The 21,213-nt window shown below is 44.3% G+C and overlaps 1 protein-coding gene across 1 annotated transcript in view; it reads left to right on the top strand.

The window, feature by feature from the left end:
* Positions 1 to 17,854, top strand: part of pip5kl1 (phosphatidylinositol-4-phosphate 5-kinase-like 1) — a 32,350-nt gene extending 14,496 nt beyond the window's left edge. The window contains exons 3-10 of the mRNA XM_076079930.1: positions 1,597 to 1,647; positions 1,757 to 1,911; positions 2,259 to 2,383; positions 10,592 to 10,626; positions 10,723 to 10,778; positions 10,870 to 10,982; positions 11,278 to 11,440; positions 16,523 to 17,854. Of these exons, the coding sequence (XP_075936045.1) occupies positions 1,597 to 1,647; positions 1,757 to 1,911; positions 2,259 to 2,383; positions 10,592 to 10,626; positions 10,723 to 10,778; positions 10,870 to 10,982; positions 11,278 to 11,440; positions 16,523 to 16,943 (1,119 nt within the window). The 3' untranslated portion in view covers positions 16,944 to 17,854. The remainder of the gene's footprint in view (positions 1 to 1,596; positions 1,648 to 1,756; positions 1,912 to 2,258; positions 2,384 to 10,591; positions 10,627 to 10,722; positions 10,779 to 10,869; positions 10,983 to 11,277; positions 11,441 to 16,522) is intronic.
* The last annotated feature ends 3,359 nt before the right edge of the window (positions 17,855 to 21,213 follow it).

Genomic DNA, 21,213 nt, shown 5'->3' with positions numbered 1-21,213 from the left:
CATGAATATGTATTAACACAAGAGGAACAAAAGAGACATGAGCTTGACAGTAAAAGGAAAGATGACCACTGATTCAGGTTGAATCATGAAAGAACTTTCAGTAACAATGAGGGTTTGGTATTTAGCGTTGATAGGTCATCTTTTCCTTATTTCTCTTCCAAATATTCATCCCACAGCTGGGTCATCTACTTCATGTCTATCTTTCCAGCTGTCTCTCAAGCAATACAGCAAGCTGTTCCATTTATATCATCACAACACAAGTCATCTTCCTATCCACCAGGTCAGCCGTCATCCTATTGCTGTCTGCCATGCCCTATTTACCTAATGTGTGATTCGTTGATGCTGCAGTTCCTTCAGCTGGTATACTGAAGCCAATCCTTTCTTCAAAAGACTTGTTACCATCCAGTTCTCCTTCGGCACCACCAGAGGACCATCCACAAATGCTATGTGTTCAGCCCAGAATATAAGTAGAATGGACATTGAACTGTCGTCTGTGGTCATTTGACTATTACAAAAGAAATAGTGATAGTTGCTAGTTGTTACGGTGACAACAACGTCAGTGGGCCATAAAGTGTTTTTGCAACTAGCAGAGAAGAGAACGGACGCAGCTCCGTAGACGGACGGCTGGCTAGTTAGCTACGTAATGTTGGTTTGTCCGGCTCCAAAGCGTCAGGAAGTGAGGCGAAGGGATCGTTGGACCTAGCAGTCCACTGTTAGGCTGATTTTCTTTAACCAGTGTAGCATGGTGGATTTAGCAAGCTAGCTAACTCGTGGTTGGAAGACTATAAAAGCACTATACAAGTACAGACCATTTACCATTTAGTCAGCTACACTGTGACAAGAGTGACTGAGATTCATTTTCTGCGGGGGTTGCAAGTGTCTTGTTTTGCCTGTTGTGCACATCCAACATTTCCTAAGTACGTGGAAATGCATGGGTGGAGAAATAGAGAATTTCCATGAGCTGCCAGTGGAAGAAGTGAGGAAGTACAGGCATCTGTACAACTACTCAATGAAAAATCATAGAAATAGCCAGATGGCCTAAAATTTCTGGAGGGAATTTCACTTATATCAGTAAAAGAAGAGGAATTGTGCCGGAATGGGGCTAGTTTATTTAGTGTCTGTGCAGACCACCTCCTCCCCTTTCTTTTCTATTGCGGCGGGATTAATAAACACAGCAGCTCCTTGTCTTGGGTTGCCATTTTGTAAACAATGAAATTCTTCTATTCTTTTATGAAACCATGCTGTAGACGTGAGTTCTTTAGTTAATTAGTCTCAACCCACGCACATAATAACCAGGCGCTTGCATGTGATACGTCGAGCAACATCACTTGGACAAACCACATGCAGACCTGCGGTACAACATTATAGTCTAACCGGTAGAAATAATAATGGCTTAATAATTGTTTGTTTGTTTATGATTCTGATTACATTTGCCAACAATTATTCATGGTTGCTTGTTGTAGCATAGCTTTCTGAATTAGATTTTTTTTATCAGTATCCATGATATATATTTATAGATATTATTGTTAAGCTTAGTTAATACATAATTAGGCCTTCTTATTCTCAATGACATCTTTCCTCTTGTTCCCACCTTAGAATGAACTGTCAGATGATGATTACAGATTAGAGACCACTTGGATTCATAAGGTAGGTGGATGTGTCTCAGTAACTAACAGAACTCAACTTTGTTATTGTGTGGAATGCTTCCACCTGCATATTTAGTTGTTTGTGTGTGTGTGTATGTGTGTGTCTGTAGGACTTTACAATGAAGACATTTGCAGGCCCGGTATTTGCTAGCCTGCGTGGCTCTTTAGGAATGACTGAGCAGGAATATCAGCAGTCGCTCTGCTCTGAAAACTGCTACCTCCAGTTCATCAGCAACTCCAAGAGCAAGGCAGACTTCTTCCTGACGTGAGTCATCACAGACCTATTTACCTAGCCTCCAACCCTGAATGTATCGCTAACCATAACTCTAAACCTGACACCTTGCACAGGAATAACTCAATTTACACATGCTCAATGACAGAGGTGTACTTTGGTGTGCAACAGCTGCTTCTATTATCTCACAGTTTAAGAAAGCAAGTTGTTGCAACTCATAGCTGAATGACCAATGTAATGAATACCTCCAATATTTTGTTTGGAATTGGTTAAGATAAAATATAGAATCAAAATAACAACGCTTTATTTAAGGGTCCGAGTGTGGCTTCTTGTTACTGAGAGGATAGAAATCTATTTCCTCTGTGCTTTTGGACTTCTAGAAATGATAAGCGCTTCTTCTTGAAGACCCAGAACAAAAGGGAAATCAAATTCTTTCTGGCCAACCTGAAGATCTACATGGAACATCTGAAGAAGTTCCCCCATTCATTGCTGGTCAAGTTCCTAGGTACACACACCACACACAGACACACACACAATAATAAACTGTATTTGGCCAGATATCTAACTAAAGCAGAGCACTAGGAATTACTAACTGAAATGGCAGTTCAGTGCTAAACGTGCATGAACGTTTTAAAGTTTAGCAACCAGTAGTAGGTGGTAGCAGCCGCTGAAAGGGAGGTCACAGGACCTTACACGCAGGGGCTCTAACATGGAGCCCACAGCCTTGTTCTGGTTTTAGCAGAGGTGACAGCTGATCCACAAAAAAAAACAAGTCAAGTAGCAAATGCACTCTTAAAAAGTCTAGAATGTGATGGCTAACATTGTGCGCTTGGTTAAAAACGTATGGATCAAAACAACCTCTAGGATCTAGAAGTGTAGTATAACATGTGGCTTAAAACTGGATAAAAATGTCAATTTGTGATAGTGATACTGACAAGCACACACAACGCCAACGCCTGCGCGTTGACTTGATTCAAGAATAGCTACAGTTAAAATGATTTCTTAAAATAAATGATTCCATCGCAACCCACCCTCTTCTGGTTCAAATCTCTTGATCATTACTCATTTGTACTGTGGAAATAAGACACCAAAAATGTAACAGGCCACATCTTTCAAAAACCAAAAACACAAGATGGACTTGAAGCCCCACTTTTTTTCCATTACTCTTTAGCAAATCAACTTCAATACATTTTTAAATGGATCCACCCAAATCAGTCAGATAACACATGGTTATACAGAGAACAAACAGTTTTTAAAGGCATTCGATTTCAGATTTACCATTTCTCCAGCCTATCAAACGCCATCCTTGTTTCAAAACATAGCAGAAACTCTGAAAGCCTGTTGAAAATTTAACAAAGTCCCAAACACTACTTTTGCACCATCTAATATTACTACTAGCTGGAACAATCCTGATTTTCTGAGCAACAAGATACTACAAAATTTCCACACATGGACCGATAAAGGCTTCACACATCTGAAACACCGCCAATCGTAGTTTAAACACAACCTTGTTTGTATCAGAATCTACACTCCCATTGAAATATAGAGACATACATATACAATTATAATATATATTATTATTGATTCTTATCCTGTCTTTTGAATTATATATTTATCTATATCAGAGGTCTTCAGGGGGTCCGCGGAGGTACTGCAGGGGGGGTCATAACATTTTTGGTTGATAAGACACATTTTCTTTTTTTCACAAATTTAAATGTCTTTAAATACACATTAACATGAATCTAATATATTGTAGCGAATGGATAAATGGAGGCAGAATATGTTATATTTCAGTCAGAAACGCACACATTCAGCAACACACAGGAGCTCTCTCAAGCTGGGCACCGGTTCACTGACAGCGCAAGACTAGCCTGGACCTGTCCCTCCAAGCCTCCTGCACACAAAGAAGAGAACCCGCCCCTATCACTGCTGTGCCAATCACGAGGCCGCATGTTACATGCTGGCTCTGTCAGGTTCCCCGTGATTGACCGAGAGCCTATTCAGTCCCCAGCTGACTAAGATCCCAGACACAAGGACGCACGCTGCAATATTATTTGAAAAGAAGATACTTCAACAACGAATCCTTGTGCAATCATTTTTGCAAGATATTCCTGGCTAAAACACTGCAGCTCCTATCCACAACAGCCAACTACTGAGACCAGTATATTATTGTGTCAAGTGTATGGACATTGTTATGAGGGAAAATGGATCGTTTTGTAACTCAACCAAAAAACATGAATCTTTCCATTATTTTAATTGTTCAGTTTTGTATGCAAGATAACAGGTATGTTTATGCATAGCAGTGGCACTAATAGGCCATCACTCATTTTTCGTTTCAAATACCCTTGGACTGATACCCCGTTGCCGACCCTGCCTGTTTTGGACTACCCCGCCTTGCCTCTGCCCCGGTAACTCACTCAGCCTTCTGTCCCCGACCACGAGATGCTGCCGCTGTTTCCCTGTGATTTTCTACCTGTTGTGTCCAGAGGAAAATAAAGTGTTGATTAAAACTATCCCTGGTGTTTGTCGTACTGCTCCTGGGTCCTTACTATACCCGTTACAGTACGATCTGGCCATAACATGGACCCAGCATACGACACCACATCACAGGCCCGGTTCGTGTTGATCGAAGAGGCGATACAGTGACACAAGACCCTGGTGGTCACCAACACCGCCGAGGTTCACCACACTGGCGAATCAGAACCAGATCCTGACCACCTTGATTGACCAGGTACAGCCACAACTCAGACCAACGCGGCGTGGTCGCCGTCACCTGCTTCGGTCCACTCTGGGGCCGAACCAGCACGTTCAACACCGGTCTCGGACCCCCGGGTAGGTGAGCCGGAACGTTACGCTGGGGATCCTGAGGATTGCAACGCATTCCTGACGAACTGTTCTATCCTGTTCGCGTTGCAACCCCAGACCTTCACTTCAGAGGACGCCAGAGTGGCGTTCACCATCAACCACCTGATGAGGAGAGCTCCCCTGTGGGGAACGGCGGAATGGGATCATCATACTCTGCCTGTGCTTCCTTCCAGTCCTTCTCCGACGAACTACGCAAGGTTTTCGGGGTGGTGTCCAGGGGACCGGACGTCACCGAAGGGCTAATGTGGCTTCAGCAGGGTCACCAACCTGTCGCGGACTATGCCTTTGATTTCCGGACCAAGGCACGATTAAGTTCATGGAACATGGCCGCCCAGTATGACGCATATTTGCTCGGTCTAGCAGATTACGTCAAAGACGAACTAATCTCATTCGAGCTACCCACATCCCTGGACGGGCTTATCGAGATAACCACCAGATTGGATCGTCACATCCAGGCCAGGCGGCGCCAGGAACAGCCAAGCCAGGGGCCACCTTCTCGCGTTCAACAGCCCCCGAGTATACGCCGACCCATCTGCCCGTTAACAAGGAAGTACTGGGGAGCCGAGCAGTTTCCCGACCCTCCGTCTGCCAACGACCACTATTTCACGCCAAGCTACTGCTACCCGGGGGCTCCCATACTATTTCCACCTTCCTGGATTCAGGAGCAGACGCGTCATTTATGGACGAGGAACTTGCGGCACAGTTGGGGATCGACCGGATACCTCTTCCCCAGTCTGTTCCAGCCAGCGCCCTTGACGGTCATCTTCTGGGGACGGTGACACACCAAACTGTTCCGGTCCACATGCTGCTGTCCGGCAACCACCACGAGACCATCAGTTTCCACATTCTGCAAACCCCTTGTATCCCCCTCATTCTGGGATACCCCTGGCTGCATCGACACAATCCTCACATCGACTGGACTACGGGGGCTTTTCGGGGTTGGAGCCAGTCCTGTCATTTAGTCTGCCTGAAACAAGCCGCCGCACCACGGGGTGCCTCGCTCATCAGTTCCAAGCCTGAACTTACGGGGGTTCCCGCTGAATACTTGAAATTTAAGGAGGTTTTCAACAAGTCCAAGGCCATGTCTCTGCCTCCCCACCGTCCTTATGATTGTGCCATCAACCTCCATCCTGGTACGTTCCCACCTAAGGGGCGCCTCTATTCCCTGTCTTCTCCTGAAAGAGAGGTGATGGACAATTACATTAACGACTCCCTGGCCGCCGGTCTCATCCGCCCCTCGTCGTCTCCCGCAGGGGCTGGATTTTTCTTCGTGGAGAAGAAGGACAAGACCCTCAGACCCTGCATCGACTACCGGGGCTTAAATGAGATCACGGTCAAAAACCGGTACTCCTTGCCACTCATCGCGACAGCCTTTGAGTTACTTCAAGGAGCCACCATCTTCTCCAAGCTCGACCTCCGCAATGCCTATCACCTGGTCCGGATCAGAGCGGGGGATGAGTGGAAGACGGTGTTGGGAATAACATAGCCTCAAAAAGGGGGCACCAATATGTTGGGAATAACATAGCCTGACATGGGTTATCAGCAATATGTTGGGAACGTAAAGGAGCGTGTTTGGGTTATCAGCATCTAAGAAACTAAATTCTTGACATCAATAGAATTATTAATGTCAGTAACAATTATTAATGATTATTAATAATAACGGGGCACCACCCTGCGAACAGGGACCAATAACCAAACGATAAACTAAGTCTCATAATTAGTGTTCACTCACAATGTCAACAGTCTGAGTACTATTACACATTCAGAGTGAAAGTGAAGGTTTAAGTTCGAGCACAGACCACTTATACAGCTATCATCACAATACATGCACAAAGTAATCACAGACAGCTGCTCTTTAAAATATAACAGTTTATTACGTTCTAATACTAATGATCTAGTCAACTAATATCTAAACTAACAACAACTATACATTCATGAGCACGCTATCTAAAATCAACAGACGATTGAAAAGGTGCGTGCGTGCGTGCGTGCGTGCGTGCGTGCGTGCGTGCGGGAACAGCTCAGCGACGTATAACGTAGTTGGGACGTGGTGACGTCTCTCATGCGCGAGACTCAAAATGGCGGATAGCCAACAGGAGACCCGGCGTCTATTGCCGGTAGCCGTTTAGCACGTAGCTAGATTAGCTCAAAGCTATATGTGTGTGTGGATTAGTAAAAGAGAAGGGGAAAGGAACAAAATGAAATAAAACAAAAGATTAAGATCCTCTGCGCCGCGCGGGAGTATGGAAGATTGCTCTCTCAGCCAGGGGAGCAAGAACCGCGACTCTTTGTCTCAGCCGGCGGTTCTGACCTCCTGAACTGATGAGAAGCAACTTCGACCTCACTAGGCGGCTAGCTCAACACAGATCACGGTAGCATGAAATACACTAGCTTCTCCACAACCCCAACGATCTCAGCGACCGTTAGTGTCGGCGATTATTAAGCATACACGACGTTATAAAAATGAACAGTACTTAAGCACATTGAACATGAACAGTACACTAAGCACACAAACAAGATAAAATAAACACAAATGAACTCTCTCTAACTCTGCCCAGACTCTATTTCGCCTTACGGTACGATGCAATCGTGGTGATTGAGGGGGGTTCTTCTGAGGGGTTCTTCTGAGCTTCGTTGGGCCCAGGCAGTGCAGCTGCGGGCCGCGGGAGGTGTTCTCTCGGTAGGAGAGAATCGCTGTCGTCTGGATAAGGGATTTTCGCGTACTTATGGCCGAAGCAAACGAGGCGCTTGGTGGAGAGTGGAAGTTCTCTCTCTCTCTCTCTCTCTCTCTCTCTCTCTCTCTCTCTGAAGAAGTCTTGCTTCTTCACTTCTGCAGGACTAAAAAGGGGTTCGCTTCGTGGATACGAACAAAGATAAAATAGACAGTTTGGTGAATTCGGCCAGCGAATATAAACTGTTAAACCTAGGATTTGGTTGAAAAGGGAAACAACGTTGGTGTGCTCCCTAGCTCGACGGAGGTCGAAGGGAAAAAGCGTTGAGGTGGGGGTTGCTGGTTGTTTTGTAGAACGGTGGCTGAACCACAGGGGTCCTGGGGTGTCTTGGCTCTCGGCCAATTAGATTGCAGCGCTGCTTTCAGGTAACTTCAGGTAACTTCAGGAACACATAGTTTTTGGGGGGAGGAAACTCACACCCTAATGTGAATTTCTTCAGAGCTGGAGGTTTGGTGCTCAAACTACAATCAGGATGAAACCTTTGCTTGCAAAAGGGAAGGCCTGACTCTCTTTGTTCCACAGCACATGTCGAAGCCATATAGTCAGATCCCAACAACGGCATTCAACACACCTAAAGGACATTACGAGTACCTTGTGATGCCCTTCGGCTTAACCAACGCCCCCGCCATCTTCCAGGCCCTGGTGAATGACGTACTCTGGGACATGTTGGACCGGTTCGTATTCGTCTACCTCGATGACATCCTGATCTCCAAGAACTAAGAGGATCATGTGCACCACGTCCAGTCCGTGCTTCAACGCCTACTGGAGAACTCTCTTTTTGTGAAGGCGGAGAAGTGCGATTTTCACGTTCCCACAGTTTCATTCCTGGGATATATCGTTTCCCAGGGCAGCATCAATATGGACCCCGCAAAGGTTGCTGCCATCACTACCTGGTCTGTCCCAAACTCCCGCAAGCAGCTTCAATGTTTCCTGGGGTTCGCCAACTTCTATAGGAGGTTCATCAGGAATTACAGCTCTATCACTTCCCCACTCACTGCCCTCACATCCTCCAAGATTCCCTTCCTTTGGACTTCTGCAGCTGAAGAGGCCTTCCAGAACCTGAAGTCCAGGTTCACCTCCGCACCCATCCTCCGAGTCCCGGATCCTGACAGACAATTTGTGGTGGAGGTAGATGCCTCCGACATAGGGGTTGGGGGTGTCTTGTCCAAACGCTCTGCCGCTGACCAGAAGCTCCATCCCTGCGCCTTTTTCTCTCGTCGGCTTTCCCCCGCCGAGAGAAACTATGACATTGGCAACCGGGAACTACTAGCAGTGAAGCTGGCCCTGGAGGAGTGGCGCCACTGGCTGGAGGTGACCAATCCCCCATTCCTGGTTTGGACCGACCATAAGAACCTTGAGTACATACGCACACACGAGACTCAATTCTCGACAGGCCAGGTGGTCTCTATTTTTCACACGGTTCCACTTCACTCTCTCCTATCGGCCCCGGGTCCCGCAATGTCAAGCCTGACGCCCTTTCCCGTCAGTTCCAGGGGGAGGAGGAACCTACCTCTGGCTCCTCTTCCTTCCATCCTTCCTGCCTCCTGCCAAGTCGCTGTCCTCGACTGGGAGATTGAGGAATCAGTGAAGGCCGCGACTAGGGGTCAAGCCGGTCCCAGCACGTGTCCCCCTAATCGCCTGTTTGTCCTTCAGGGTCTTCGGTCCGAGATCCTCCAGTGGGCCCACTCCTCAAGACTTACCTGCCACCCGGGCATCCAGAGGACCCAGGACGTTCTGCGGCAGTGCTTCTGGTGGGTCTCGCTCAATGAGGACACCAGGGAATTCATCAATGCCTGCCCAGTTTGCAATCAATACAAGCCTTCTCACTGCCTGGTGAGAAGGCTCTGACCAGCCGGCCTCTTGCAGACTCATCCCAGTGCCTCATTGTCCGTGGTCCCACATCTCCCTGGACTTTGTCACTGGGCTACCACCATCTGAGGGCCACACCGCCATCCTGACAGTGGTCGACAGATTTCATAAGCTGGCCCATTTTATTCCTCTGCTCAAGCTCCCGTCTGCTAAAGAAACGGCAGAACTCATCTCCCTGCATGTCTTCCGTCTGCATGGGATTCCAGTCGACGTAGTCTCCGACCGAGGTCCTCGGTTCACCTCCATCTTCTGGAGGGAATTCTGCGCTCTGCTGGGGGCCACCGTCAGCCTGTCCTCTGGGTTTCACCCCCAATCCAACAGTCAGACAGAGAGAAAGAACCAGGAGATGGAAATGGTCCTCCGCTGCTTGCTCTCCCGGAATCCTGCCTCCTGATCCCGCCAGCTGATGTGGGTGGAGTACGCTCATAATACTCTGACCAGCTCTGCCACAGGCTTGTCACCCTTCCAGTGTGCATATGGGTTCCAGCCACCTCTGTTCCCCGCGTTGGAGAAGGAAGTTTCCTGCCCTTCAGTCCAGACCTTCATCCACCGCTGCCGCCAGACCTGGGCAAGGGCCCGAGCAACCCTGCTCCGGTCTGCTGAGTGCTACGCTACAGCAGCTAACAGACACCGCACTCCAGCCCCCATTTACCAGGTGGGTCAGAGGGTGTGGTTGTCGACCCGGGATCTACCCTTGCGGGTAGAGTCCAAGAAACTCGGCCCAAGATTCAGCGGGCCTTTTCGAGATCGAGAGGATTATCAACCCGGCGGCAGTGAGGCTCAAGCTCCGCAAATCCATGCGCATCCACCCCCACATTCCATGTGATGTATCCTGTCACAGCTCTGCCACTTCTATCCTGTCACTCCATCTCTCACTCACCTAGTCAGCTCATTCAGTGCACCTGCTAGTCACACCCACCTCATCACTCTCACCTGCTCACTGTGCTGCACCCACTATTTAGACCCCAGTCTCACACACACTCACTGCCAGATCGTTCTCCGCTTCTATGCAAGACCTTCCAGCAAATACCCTTGGACTGATTCCCCGTTGCCGACCCTGCCTGTTTTGGACTACCCCGCCTTGCCTCTGCCCCTGCTCCTGGGTCCTTACTATACCCGTTACAATAATGAATACTAATGTTACTCTGTGTCTGCTGAATGTATAATGATAACAAATGTTATAATTTAACAATATTTCAGATAATATATTGCATTGGACTGAGTTATTTCTCACTGTTTTTTTTAAGGTGTTCACAGGATCAAAATCACACGCAGACGTAAGGTACAGATCAAAATGTGTTACTGTTCTAGCATTAAAATAAATGGATGTTACAAAGTGTAATAAAGCATATTTCCTTTTTTCACATGTCCTTTGCAGAAATACTTCATTGTTATGCAAAGTGTGTTCTATCCTGATGATCGAATCAATTCCAGGTAAGCTTGATCTGCTTGCCCCCAGAAAAAAAAGCATAGTATTACTGTGATAACAGCACAGAAACAATTTGATGTGGGTTTTGTGTTGCAGGTACGACATTAAGGGCTGTGAGGTGAGTCGGTGGACAGAGCCAGCACCAGAGGGAAGCCAGATTATTGTGGTTCTCAAAGACCTCAACTTTGAAGGCCAGTACATCATCTTGGGTAAGGAAAAGCAATGGGATGTTTGTGTGCTGGGAGTCATAAGAAGCTGTGTAGTAGTACGGGAAGCATAACTGAATCGCCTTCATGTCAATCACTATATCGTTTCCAACAAGAAAATGCATCTATCTTAGATGAACTGTGGGAAAACATCTAATTCAAATTTAAAAAAACAACAATGGTATGTGTAAATGCCAGTGGTAATATCCATATATTAAACATGCTGCATACGTTTGCTGTGTGTTTCTGTGTAGCCATGTTTGAGTTGTAGTGTTATGTGGTGTGTTTATGTGTGCAGACCAGCAACGTCCCTGGCTTTTGAGGCAGGTAGAGATCGACGCGCACTTCCTCTGGAGGCTCAATGTGTTGGACTACAGTCTCCTCCTAGCCCATCAGCCCTTACACCACGATGAATGCCACCAGAGTCTCTCCTTTGCTACTCTCATCATGAGAACCAAAAAGTCAGTGTCTTTAAGTCATTTATTTGACATTTAATGACTGGGTTTCCCAACATTTTGTCACCCTGCTTTTGTGGTTTTGTGGTCCATTCTGGAGGGACTAACATTACAGGGGGATGTGGCAAATGAAATGTTTCCTGTTGTCCTCAGTAATTTAACTCATTGTTCTGGGTGGTATTTTAACTATGTTAAAATTACAGGATGTGGTCTGTAATAGACATGTACTGTAAATTCAGCAGGACAAAGACAAAAGAGAAAGACAAAAGCTTCCCCAGGGCGGCATCGAAGGGAAGGCTTTGCGGCAAAGATGTGAAGCAAAGATACTGAGTGAGGTGAATTGGTCTGAGCTGTGGGCCATAGAAAAGGGTAGTGAAAGAAGACAGTTTTGTTAGACTGACTAACTGTGCTGTGAAAGAGAAACTGCAACTTAACATTGCTATGTACTTTTGTAGTTTTTTTTTGTAATTCTGTGGTTTAACAGTGGCATGAAACCATACTTGCTGTAAATGTTAAACAGAGGTTAACCTGTGACAGCAGTATAGATAAAAGGTTATTTCCATGAGCGGCTCTCCCAAAGCCATATCCAGGTTTTTGATTTCAATACATTCTTGCTATTGCAAATTAACTTATGTAGTTTTAGCATTGCCTGCACTTCAATGCCCTATTGCTTCCTTGTAAAAGATGGATCGCCTCAGCATCAGATGTAACACTCACCAGTCCATCGTCAACATAAAATTTACTTTGGATGAAGTGTTTTGCTTCAAATTGAACCTGACCTTCAACGACTAGATGTTTAAGATCAAAATTGGCACAGCCGGGTGAGGAGCCTGCCCCAAACGGATGGAGTTTGATCCCATTCTCCTACCATAAAAACCTCAGGTAGTCTTGGTCTTCAGGTCTTACATGAAACTGAACATTCACTCCACATCACACACTATAGCAATCAGGCACTTGTGAAACCTACAAAGAACTCCCACCAAGGTGTTTGTGAGCTTTGGCCCAGTAAGAAAGTGGTCATTCAATGATGTGTCTTAGAACCTTGCTGACCAATCGAAGACGACACAAATCTTCCTAGGCTTTGGAAGGTGGTTTACCCTGGATGGGGAATATACCAGACTGGTTGATTGTTGAATTATTTTTGTGGGACTCTCTGCATCACCACGAGCAATGATGTCTTTCATTAAGTTCACGTAGCCTGAGCAGTATTTCTGGTCTTGTTTGAAAAGTAAGGGCATTTCATAATGACCATCATGTTTTCTGTTTGATTCAATCTCTCAGATTAGTCAAGAAGTGGAGATCTTCCGGAGAGATAGTTGCCTCTTCAACTCTTTTACTGAAATCAGATAGTAGCACCTTCATGGCATCATCTTGACTGATCATTTCTTTCATCCGAGTCTTGCAAACATAGTGAACTTCACCTTTGAGCTTGACTGTGGGTTTGGGTTCAGGCATCACTTGCATTACAATGATGCGGTGACTTACTTCTATTGCATCACGGTAGTGCTCGCCTGGATTACCATAACTCACTATGCTCCAACCTAGATCGGTTTTATGCACAAAGGGTTGGTTTTCCACCCCACATACAACTTCTCTAGGCTTTAGCGCTTGAGGGCAATTGTACCCGATCAGCAGACCAACTTCACATTTCTTTGGCGGGACAATCTGTTCTGCAAGATGCTCCAGAACGATGAATTCACAAATGTAAGTTGTCGGCACTGTGATCTTCTTAGAGAAGAATAGCCCTCTTATTTGTTGGCCTTTGAGTCTTTTACACGGTACAATTGTCTTTTTCAATGACAATGTAGATTGTTTCAGCTTCACTTGTTCTGTGTTCGTATCTAGAACGTTTTCAAGAATGATTGAAGAGTCACTTTGTGAATCTTCCTTGCTTGAATCACTTAACGTTGACACATCATTGATAACGTCTTGTAGTTGTGTTTTCTGTGGCTTTCTTTCCTTGCTATAACTTATTTATTGAGATTGTTCTCTCTATGGTTTTTGTTTTGAGTGATCTTCGTGTAGGCATGTGGGATGACGTTTTGAGCAGGTGTCACACACCATCCAGCTACTGCAGCTCTTGGATTGATGGCCAAGTCTCAAACAGCCGAAGCACAGTGTCTGACTCTGAATGAACTTGACTCGGCCTTTCAATGTCAACACACATGTGACCATGCTTCTTTCACTTGTGTCGGTTGGGAAGATCTTGGCAACTACAGTTTGGTTCTTGGAAACCACTATGATTTGATTCTTGATCTTTGCTTTTTCAGGTTTACTTTGCCGTAATGCATGGTAAGATGTTATAGGGTTGCACCATTGCTTCCATTGCACCATAGCTTCCATTGTTAGGAATGTCACAAAATAATTAAAGCTTGGGAACCTTCTGTGTTCCAGCTGGTATTGTGTAGCCATTTGGACCCATCTGGTTAACCAATCGGGTAGTTTGGCAGGAAGTTTTTGATTCTCAATTCCATCATTAAGAACCTTTAGACTCTCATTGTGAGCAAAGCAGATTCACAACTATGTAAAAAGTCCACACATTTTCTTAACTCAGCACTCTCCCTAGAGGCTATTTTTGGCCTGGCATGTCATTTTCAAAAATCTCACCAATCTGGCCATTGTCTCGGAAGGCTTTGGTAATTACAATTTCCGATGTGAGGGTCCTGGGACAGAGGATGTCGCATGTGTACAGATTCTAAAGCCCTCTGAGGCAGATTTGTGATTTTGGGCTATACAAAATTCATTGAATTGAATTAAAAAGGCTCGCCATATCGTTCATTGAGCAGATCCCATACTGCATGATATGAATCTTCTCAATCAATCAGAAAATGACCTAAGGCCTCTTTAGTTACTCTAACATATTTCTGAAGGAAGATTTTCTTTGCAGTTATAATACTTTTCATCTCAATTACTGTCTGAAAGGGCAACTTCCAATGATTAAATTTGAGTGTATCCCCACTAAAGATTGTAGGCTCTGGAATGGCTAGACTATTTGCTAATATAGCCTCAGCCAGGGCAAGCTCTCCCGTTTCGTTTTGAAGCGCACTTCTTGGAGCCATATCTCTTAGTGGTTGTGGGTGCTGATACGCAGGGTTACCCTGATTAATTGCTTGTTCAACCGTAGGCAGTTTAGACTTATGTAGTGTAACGCCTTGGTCTGGATAGAACTCATTTTCATCATAGACTTGAAGCCTTGCTCTGGCTGCCCTCAGCCTTTTTAGCTTCTCCAAACCCTCAAGCTCTTTTTTCAAGTCTTCTGCAGACGATTTTCTCGCAGCATTCTCTTCTTGCGGTTTCTGTAAGAGAGCAGCCTTTAGTCTTTCCTTTTCTATCCTATGTTCAGTCACTTTCCTTGCTCCTTGAAGACGGCGACTTCATGCAGCTGCATGCAGCTGCATGCAACTGCATGCAACTATCAGCTTGTCCTCAACTTCAAGTCTTTGCAGTTTCTGTTTGTGGCACTCTTGCTCAGCCATAATCTTCAATACATCTTGCGTGGCTGCATACTCGGCAGAAGCTTCTTGTCTTTTATTTGAGGATACATTAGAGCAATGGAATTAGCCTTAGAACACTTAGTCTGAAAATGAAACACTGGAAATCGCAGATGCAAATACAGAGCTTACATCCGGCCAAATCAGTTCCTCCTCTGTTCCTTGAATTTGAGACTGAGTGTTCTGTGCAACAATCTTGGGGCACATTTCGTGAGCTGGGCTGTCAAACCTTTGGTATTCATCAGACAATATTCAGTTCAGATAATTCCCTTGGCTTTGAATAGTGCTGATATGTTGTTGTCGGATGTTTCTGGGATCCTGTTTTGTTACAGATTTGTTTGCTACCTTAGTTAAAACTTTCCAGCGTTCATAAATACTGTTAAAGCAAAGTAGTAGCACTTTAGAGATGGGGCTGCTGTGCTCCGCACCGAAAGGGACCAGCTAAAGTGGTTCAGGCATCTGATCAGGATCCTCCTGGGTGACTCCCTTTTTAGAGGTATGGCCAACTGGTAAGAGGCCCCGGGGTTAACCCAGAACACGCTGTAGGGATTATATAGCTCATCTGGCCTGGGGACGGCAAGGGGTTTCCCAGGAAGAGCTGGAAAATGTTGCTGGGGAGTGGGACGTCTGGAATACCTTGCTTAGGCTGCTGTCTCGAAAACCCCGCCCCGGATAAGAGGGAGAGAATGGATGGATAGTCATACAGCCAAAATAATTCATGGTCTGTTTTCGTTCTTTTGAGAATGAAGCTAAACATTTCTTAATTTGAAAATGTGTGCCTTTGCTTTGGAAATTATACTACATCTTAATTGTTGTAATTTGATTTGCCTAAGTACATCCTAGTTACTTTTTCCTCCTCCTGACATTAGGGCATCTGCCTCTCGATACACATGTTTAGATTCCTTTACAACAAATATGTTGTTGGGGATTCGACCCCTGAGAGACTGGTGTAAAGGTGATTATTGACCACTATAGGGTTCCGGTCAGAGAACACGCAGACATCTGTTTGGTCCATACGTTTCTGTATTCAGTCTGGCATACAGTTTTATAGTTTGGTGACAGATTTACAGATGTTGAATGAGTTTGAACAATGTTGACCGAGTCTCTGAAATAAACACAGAAAACGAATTACAGAACCGAAGTATTAGCAATTGTAAACTCTTAACTAAAGCAAACGCACATACATTTACAGGAATACAGGATCGCTAGCCAGGTTAGCCACTTAGCTCAACTTTGGGCTATTATTTCAACGGCTAATTACATGACAAACACTTACTGACAGTAAATGCACTTAAGAACATTAAGTACAACTACAAACGGAACAGTTACGCCACATAGGTTCAGAGTTACAGTTCTATGACTTACATCGTCAATGACTCGATCTGATTCAACCGTTGGTCCTAGTAGGATCTACGGTTAGCGCAACCGGAAGCGGAAGCAGTTCGCAACGTCAAATACAGTTTCACAATAAAAGCGCATAAACTTTATCGTCTCTGACCATGAATAATTCACAACATATGTAATGTGAATGAGGCTACATGGAGTAATTGCTGTCACTCACACCTTTTTTATCTCCCCTGTGACTTTCTCATTTTAGATCTGTGAATCCAGGCTCCCCCCCTATCCACACAGGCATAGCTCCTGTCCCTGGGGCAATTCTAGAAGATGACTCCACCTTAAATTTGGAGCAATTACAAGCAAGACTAGCATCAGGTGTTGGCACTATTCAAACATGCCCAGAGCATTCAGGGCCAGGCAGTGACGAAGCTGATCTTCCAGACTTCAGGGCCCAAAACCGACGTTTACTGCCAAACCTAAAGAATCCTCTGCACGTCATTGATGGGCCTGAGCAGCGCTACTTCATCGGCATCATTGACATTTTCACAGTTTACAGTTGTAAGAAGAGGCTGGAGCATTTGTGGAAGAGGCTGAGACATCCAGGCCGGTCCTTCTCTACCGTCAGTCCACAAACGTACTGCTTCAGACTATGTCACTGGGTACAGGACCATACCAAGTAGACCTTGGGTGAATGGTGAAGACTTTCTGCCAACTCTCACTAAATCTTTCCACATGCTCAAAACACATTTCTTTCAGCCTGGTCTCCTAAAAACTACATTCTCATACAACAAAATGCATTGTCATTTACATTTTGAGGGAAACAGATGGGTCCAAAAACACGTGACTTTCACCCAGTAGACCGCTGCCGTTGTCCCATGCAAAATGAAAAGTTAGCATTGATAATGTTATGTTGAATGTTTAACGTTATGCATGTAACTTAAGTTACATAACAAACAATTCTTTTTTTTTTTACTTTTCTTTTACTAAAACTAAGTAGTTTTGTTGTGTTTTTTCACAGCGTTAACCAATATGTTTAGTTGTATGGGAACATCATTTTTAAGAGACCATGGTTTATGGCACCTACATTTTATTTTGTACAGAAATGATGATCACATGATCACACAATACATTAAGAAAACGATTCCATGGTGCAACAGACATATACTAAATAGCTCCTTTTGTAAAACGGCTAAATATATGAGACAAACTGGAAATGTGTTTAAAGTGGCTTCCCATCAGTCACTTTGTTGCTGCTATGTTGGCTAACTTTAGCTGACGCGCACCTTGGGCTTAATGCACAACCCAACGATGTCCAGTCTTTACATTTGCTGTTTGCCTTTACATTATTTCTTCCAACTCAACTTTTGCAACCAAGTATGCTGTGCTACCTGCTGACACCATAGCAACGGTCAAAAACTGTGTGCCTCCCCAGGCTGCATTCCTTTGCTGTATAAATGCAGTCCCATTATAAGTACTTGCCAGCCAGTGTGCAAAAAATGTATTACAACTAATTAAACACGAAGGAAAATAAGTAAATAAATTACCATGTTAAAACCCAATTTGTGTCCAACTGTCAATGAAGTCCAGTCAATTTTATTTATAGAGCCCAAACATCACAAATTTGCCTCAGATGGCTTTACAATCTGTACAACATAAGACATCGCTGTCATTTCAAACCCCCGATTCAGATAAGTAAAAATATCTGATACAATAGATGTCAGACCAGACCAACATAACAGTATTGCAACAAGCCATACCACAAAAAATACATAGAATGTAAACGTATATAAAAAGATGTGTAATCTCGCTCCTTAACTTCTAAAGTACCGATAGCCGAACCGTTAATTACGGACTTCATCAATATTCAGGATTTTCACTCATTTGCAACAGATTCCCGTTCAGAACCAAGTTTCGGGGGGCACACAGGAAGTCCCCCACACACAGGAAGTCAGACCAATGCCTAATTTATACTTCTGTGGAAAAGCTTGCACAGAGCATTGGCAGAGCTGCAGATATGGTTTGCGGAGCTTTCATGGTAAAATGGTAAATGTACTTTTCTAGTCTTCCGACCACTCAAAGTACTTTAACACTACATGGTATCATTCACCCATTCACACATGCATACACTGATATCAGGGGCTACCATGCAAGGTGCCCAATCAAAGGTCCAAATCGAAAAGAAATGACATGATACTCGTTATCCACCACAGTACTATGTATGTCTGACGTGCACAAGAGGTGCCTGCATAGGCGCACAGCAACAGGAGTATGAATCAGGCATTATAATGTGTTCACACTATGAGCGATACAGACACTTGTTGCTGCGTGATGCAATACAAATCAAAATAGTGTTTGAGAGCAGGGAAATAGAAAGAAGGGAAATTAGTGAAAACTAAGTGAGAGAAATCATTATTGTGATTTTATTTAGATAATGGCAAACATGCAATTACATTTATTGAGCACAGAGGACCTTTGTGTTTGCTCAAATCAAATGGATATTTGCATGATTGTAATTTCTCTACAATATATCATTTTGTAAAAAAAAAATTTCATTCACTCAGACGTGACAAATCATCAAATATCGCTTGGGACAAGGGCTTCCAAACATGTCCAGTGTGGTGCATCATAAAGAGGATAGGCATTAAAAACAAAAGAATTGCTCCTGATAAAAGACAAACGCGAAATAGGCTTCAGAGGTTTAACATGCAGATGTATACTATGATGTACTTCCTAACCTTATTTCATGGTCATTAACTATCTAGGATGAAACAAAAGATGACTGTGTGAAATGTGTCACCAATCTAGATGTTCCAGCAGTATGGTGCAAAGTTTTGCAGTCTTTTTAGTATATTTTAGTTTTTCCAGACTTGCAATGGAGGGCAATATTACAACGTTGTCTGGTAACTTGTGTTTTATTGCCAGAAGTCTCCAGTTTTTATTCTGTCATTTATTATGGATTTTAACTTTTTGTGTTGATTATACAGTATACTATCTGGATACAACTGTGAAGACTCATGCTTTCACTTTATTTAGGAAAACAAACACGGCCACAGGTCAAAAATGCATTCTTCCATTCTCCCCTGAAATACAGCAGAGCCTCATTAGAATATGTACTATTCAGTCACCATTAGTTTAGAAAGCTTATATGACAAAAAACTAACTATTTATAAATGTGTTTGCTTTGAGGGGTATGATTTCTGCACATGTATGAATATCTGAATACAAAGAATGAAACTGTGATAATATTCTGAAGCTGCATATTAGTTTTGATGATGCCACCAACTACCCGTTAGTCAACAGCTTTGCATAAGTCTTTCCTTACTGCTTCACTTTTAGCCAATAGTTGATGCCTTAGAGATGCCAGTACTGGGAAAGGTGTGTGCTGTGAGCTTTGTGATGGATGAAGGATGTGTAGGAGCTGAGAAGTATGTCTGGTGTCCTTTTCCTTTGATGTTTCCTCACCTCACATTGACACCAGCTGATGAGGCGACCTGGGACTGGATGTTCAGCTTCGAGACTTATTCTCTATGGGCGAGATAAGGGAGGCGTCTTCATGATTATCTCATGAATGACTCAAGCAAGGAAGATGAAGCATTCCAGCAGCTGCACGGCATGTGACTTTCATCTCACATTCTATATCGTGGTATGACTAAACAACCCATGGGAAATCTTTATGTATGAAAATACATGTAAACACATGAGTATATGCTACATCAACGGAGAAATTAATTATTTCTAAATGAATAAAAGACAGTTTTCTCCCTTAATTACTTTAATGTACATTATGGTCATGTAGTTGTCCAGTGTACACAAATGTATTTTTGAAAGAAAGCTTTAAAGATGTGATGTGTAATAGCAGGCCACCTGCTCTAAAGAAATGGAGGGCAGCATTTCACCGCCAACTACTAACTAACAGCTGGGCAAGAATACGTAAGAGTCAACCAAATTGCTGAAACTGTGACAGCCGCTCCAAATTCTACTGCTATCTTCTGATCGTCACGTGTCGCCCTGTAGTTTGTGTTGATCTGTGTGTTCACTGTGACACTAACGGGGAGCTGTATGGTCTGTGTACATTCTGATTTGTTCATTGGACAAAATTCAACTAGCAAAAAGGTGAAAACGTCACTTTATCTTGTCCAGGAGACCACCTTACTGAAGGAGAACGGTCTGCACGTGGCAGCTCCAGGAGAAGACAGCAGCAACTCAAACTCAGCCAACACAAACCCTAGCGCAGGGACTCACAGGAGAGCTCTGCTGATTGACAATATTTGTGACTTTACACTGATAGTCATAGAAATAGAATCAGAATCAGAATCAGAACCGTTTATTGCCATGTATGTTGAACATACAAGGAATTTGGCGCGACGGGAGGTGCAAACATTTAACAATCAACAATCAGTGCAAGTAGAAACATATTAAAATTTACAAGAGATATGAAATATGAAATAAAGTAAGATATAAAATAAATTAAATATAAAATAAAGTGCACAAACGAACAGATAACAGGACTATAAACAACGAACAGACGACAGGACTATAAACAAGTGAGATGTAAGTGTAGTGTAAAGTGTCGAGTGTAATAGAAGGGATGCAGAGGAGTGACCGGTGGGAATTTGTCCTGGGGGTCAGAGTCAGTCAGTCTGTTAATGAGCCCGACTGCGGAGGGGAAGAAGCTGTTCGTGTGGCGTGAGGTCTTGGTCCTGATGGACCTCAGCCTCCTACCAGATGGAAGTGGCATGAACAGTTTATGTCCAGGGTGAGAGGGGTCGGCTACAATCTTCCTTGCTCGCTTCAGGGACCTTGAAGCGAACAAGTCCTGGAGGGACGGCAGATTGCAGCCAATCACCCTCTCGGCAGAGCGAATGATGCGCTGCAGCCTACCCTTGTCCTTGGCAGTGGCTGCAGCGTACCAGACTGTGACGGAGGAGCAGAGGATGGACTCAAATATGG

Source organism: Anarhichas minor, unplaced genomic scaffold (assembly GCF_050575085.1).
Source record: "Anarhichas minor isolate MPS153535 unplaced genomic scaffold, ASM5057508v1 ptg000073l, whole genome shotgun sequence".
Lineage (NCBI taxonomy): Eukaryota > Metazoa > Chordata > Actinopteri > Perciformes > Anarhichadidae > Anarhichas > Anarhichas minor.
This window is presented reverse-complemented; position numbering and strand designations above follow the sequence as displayed.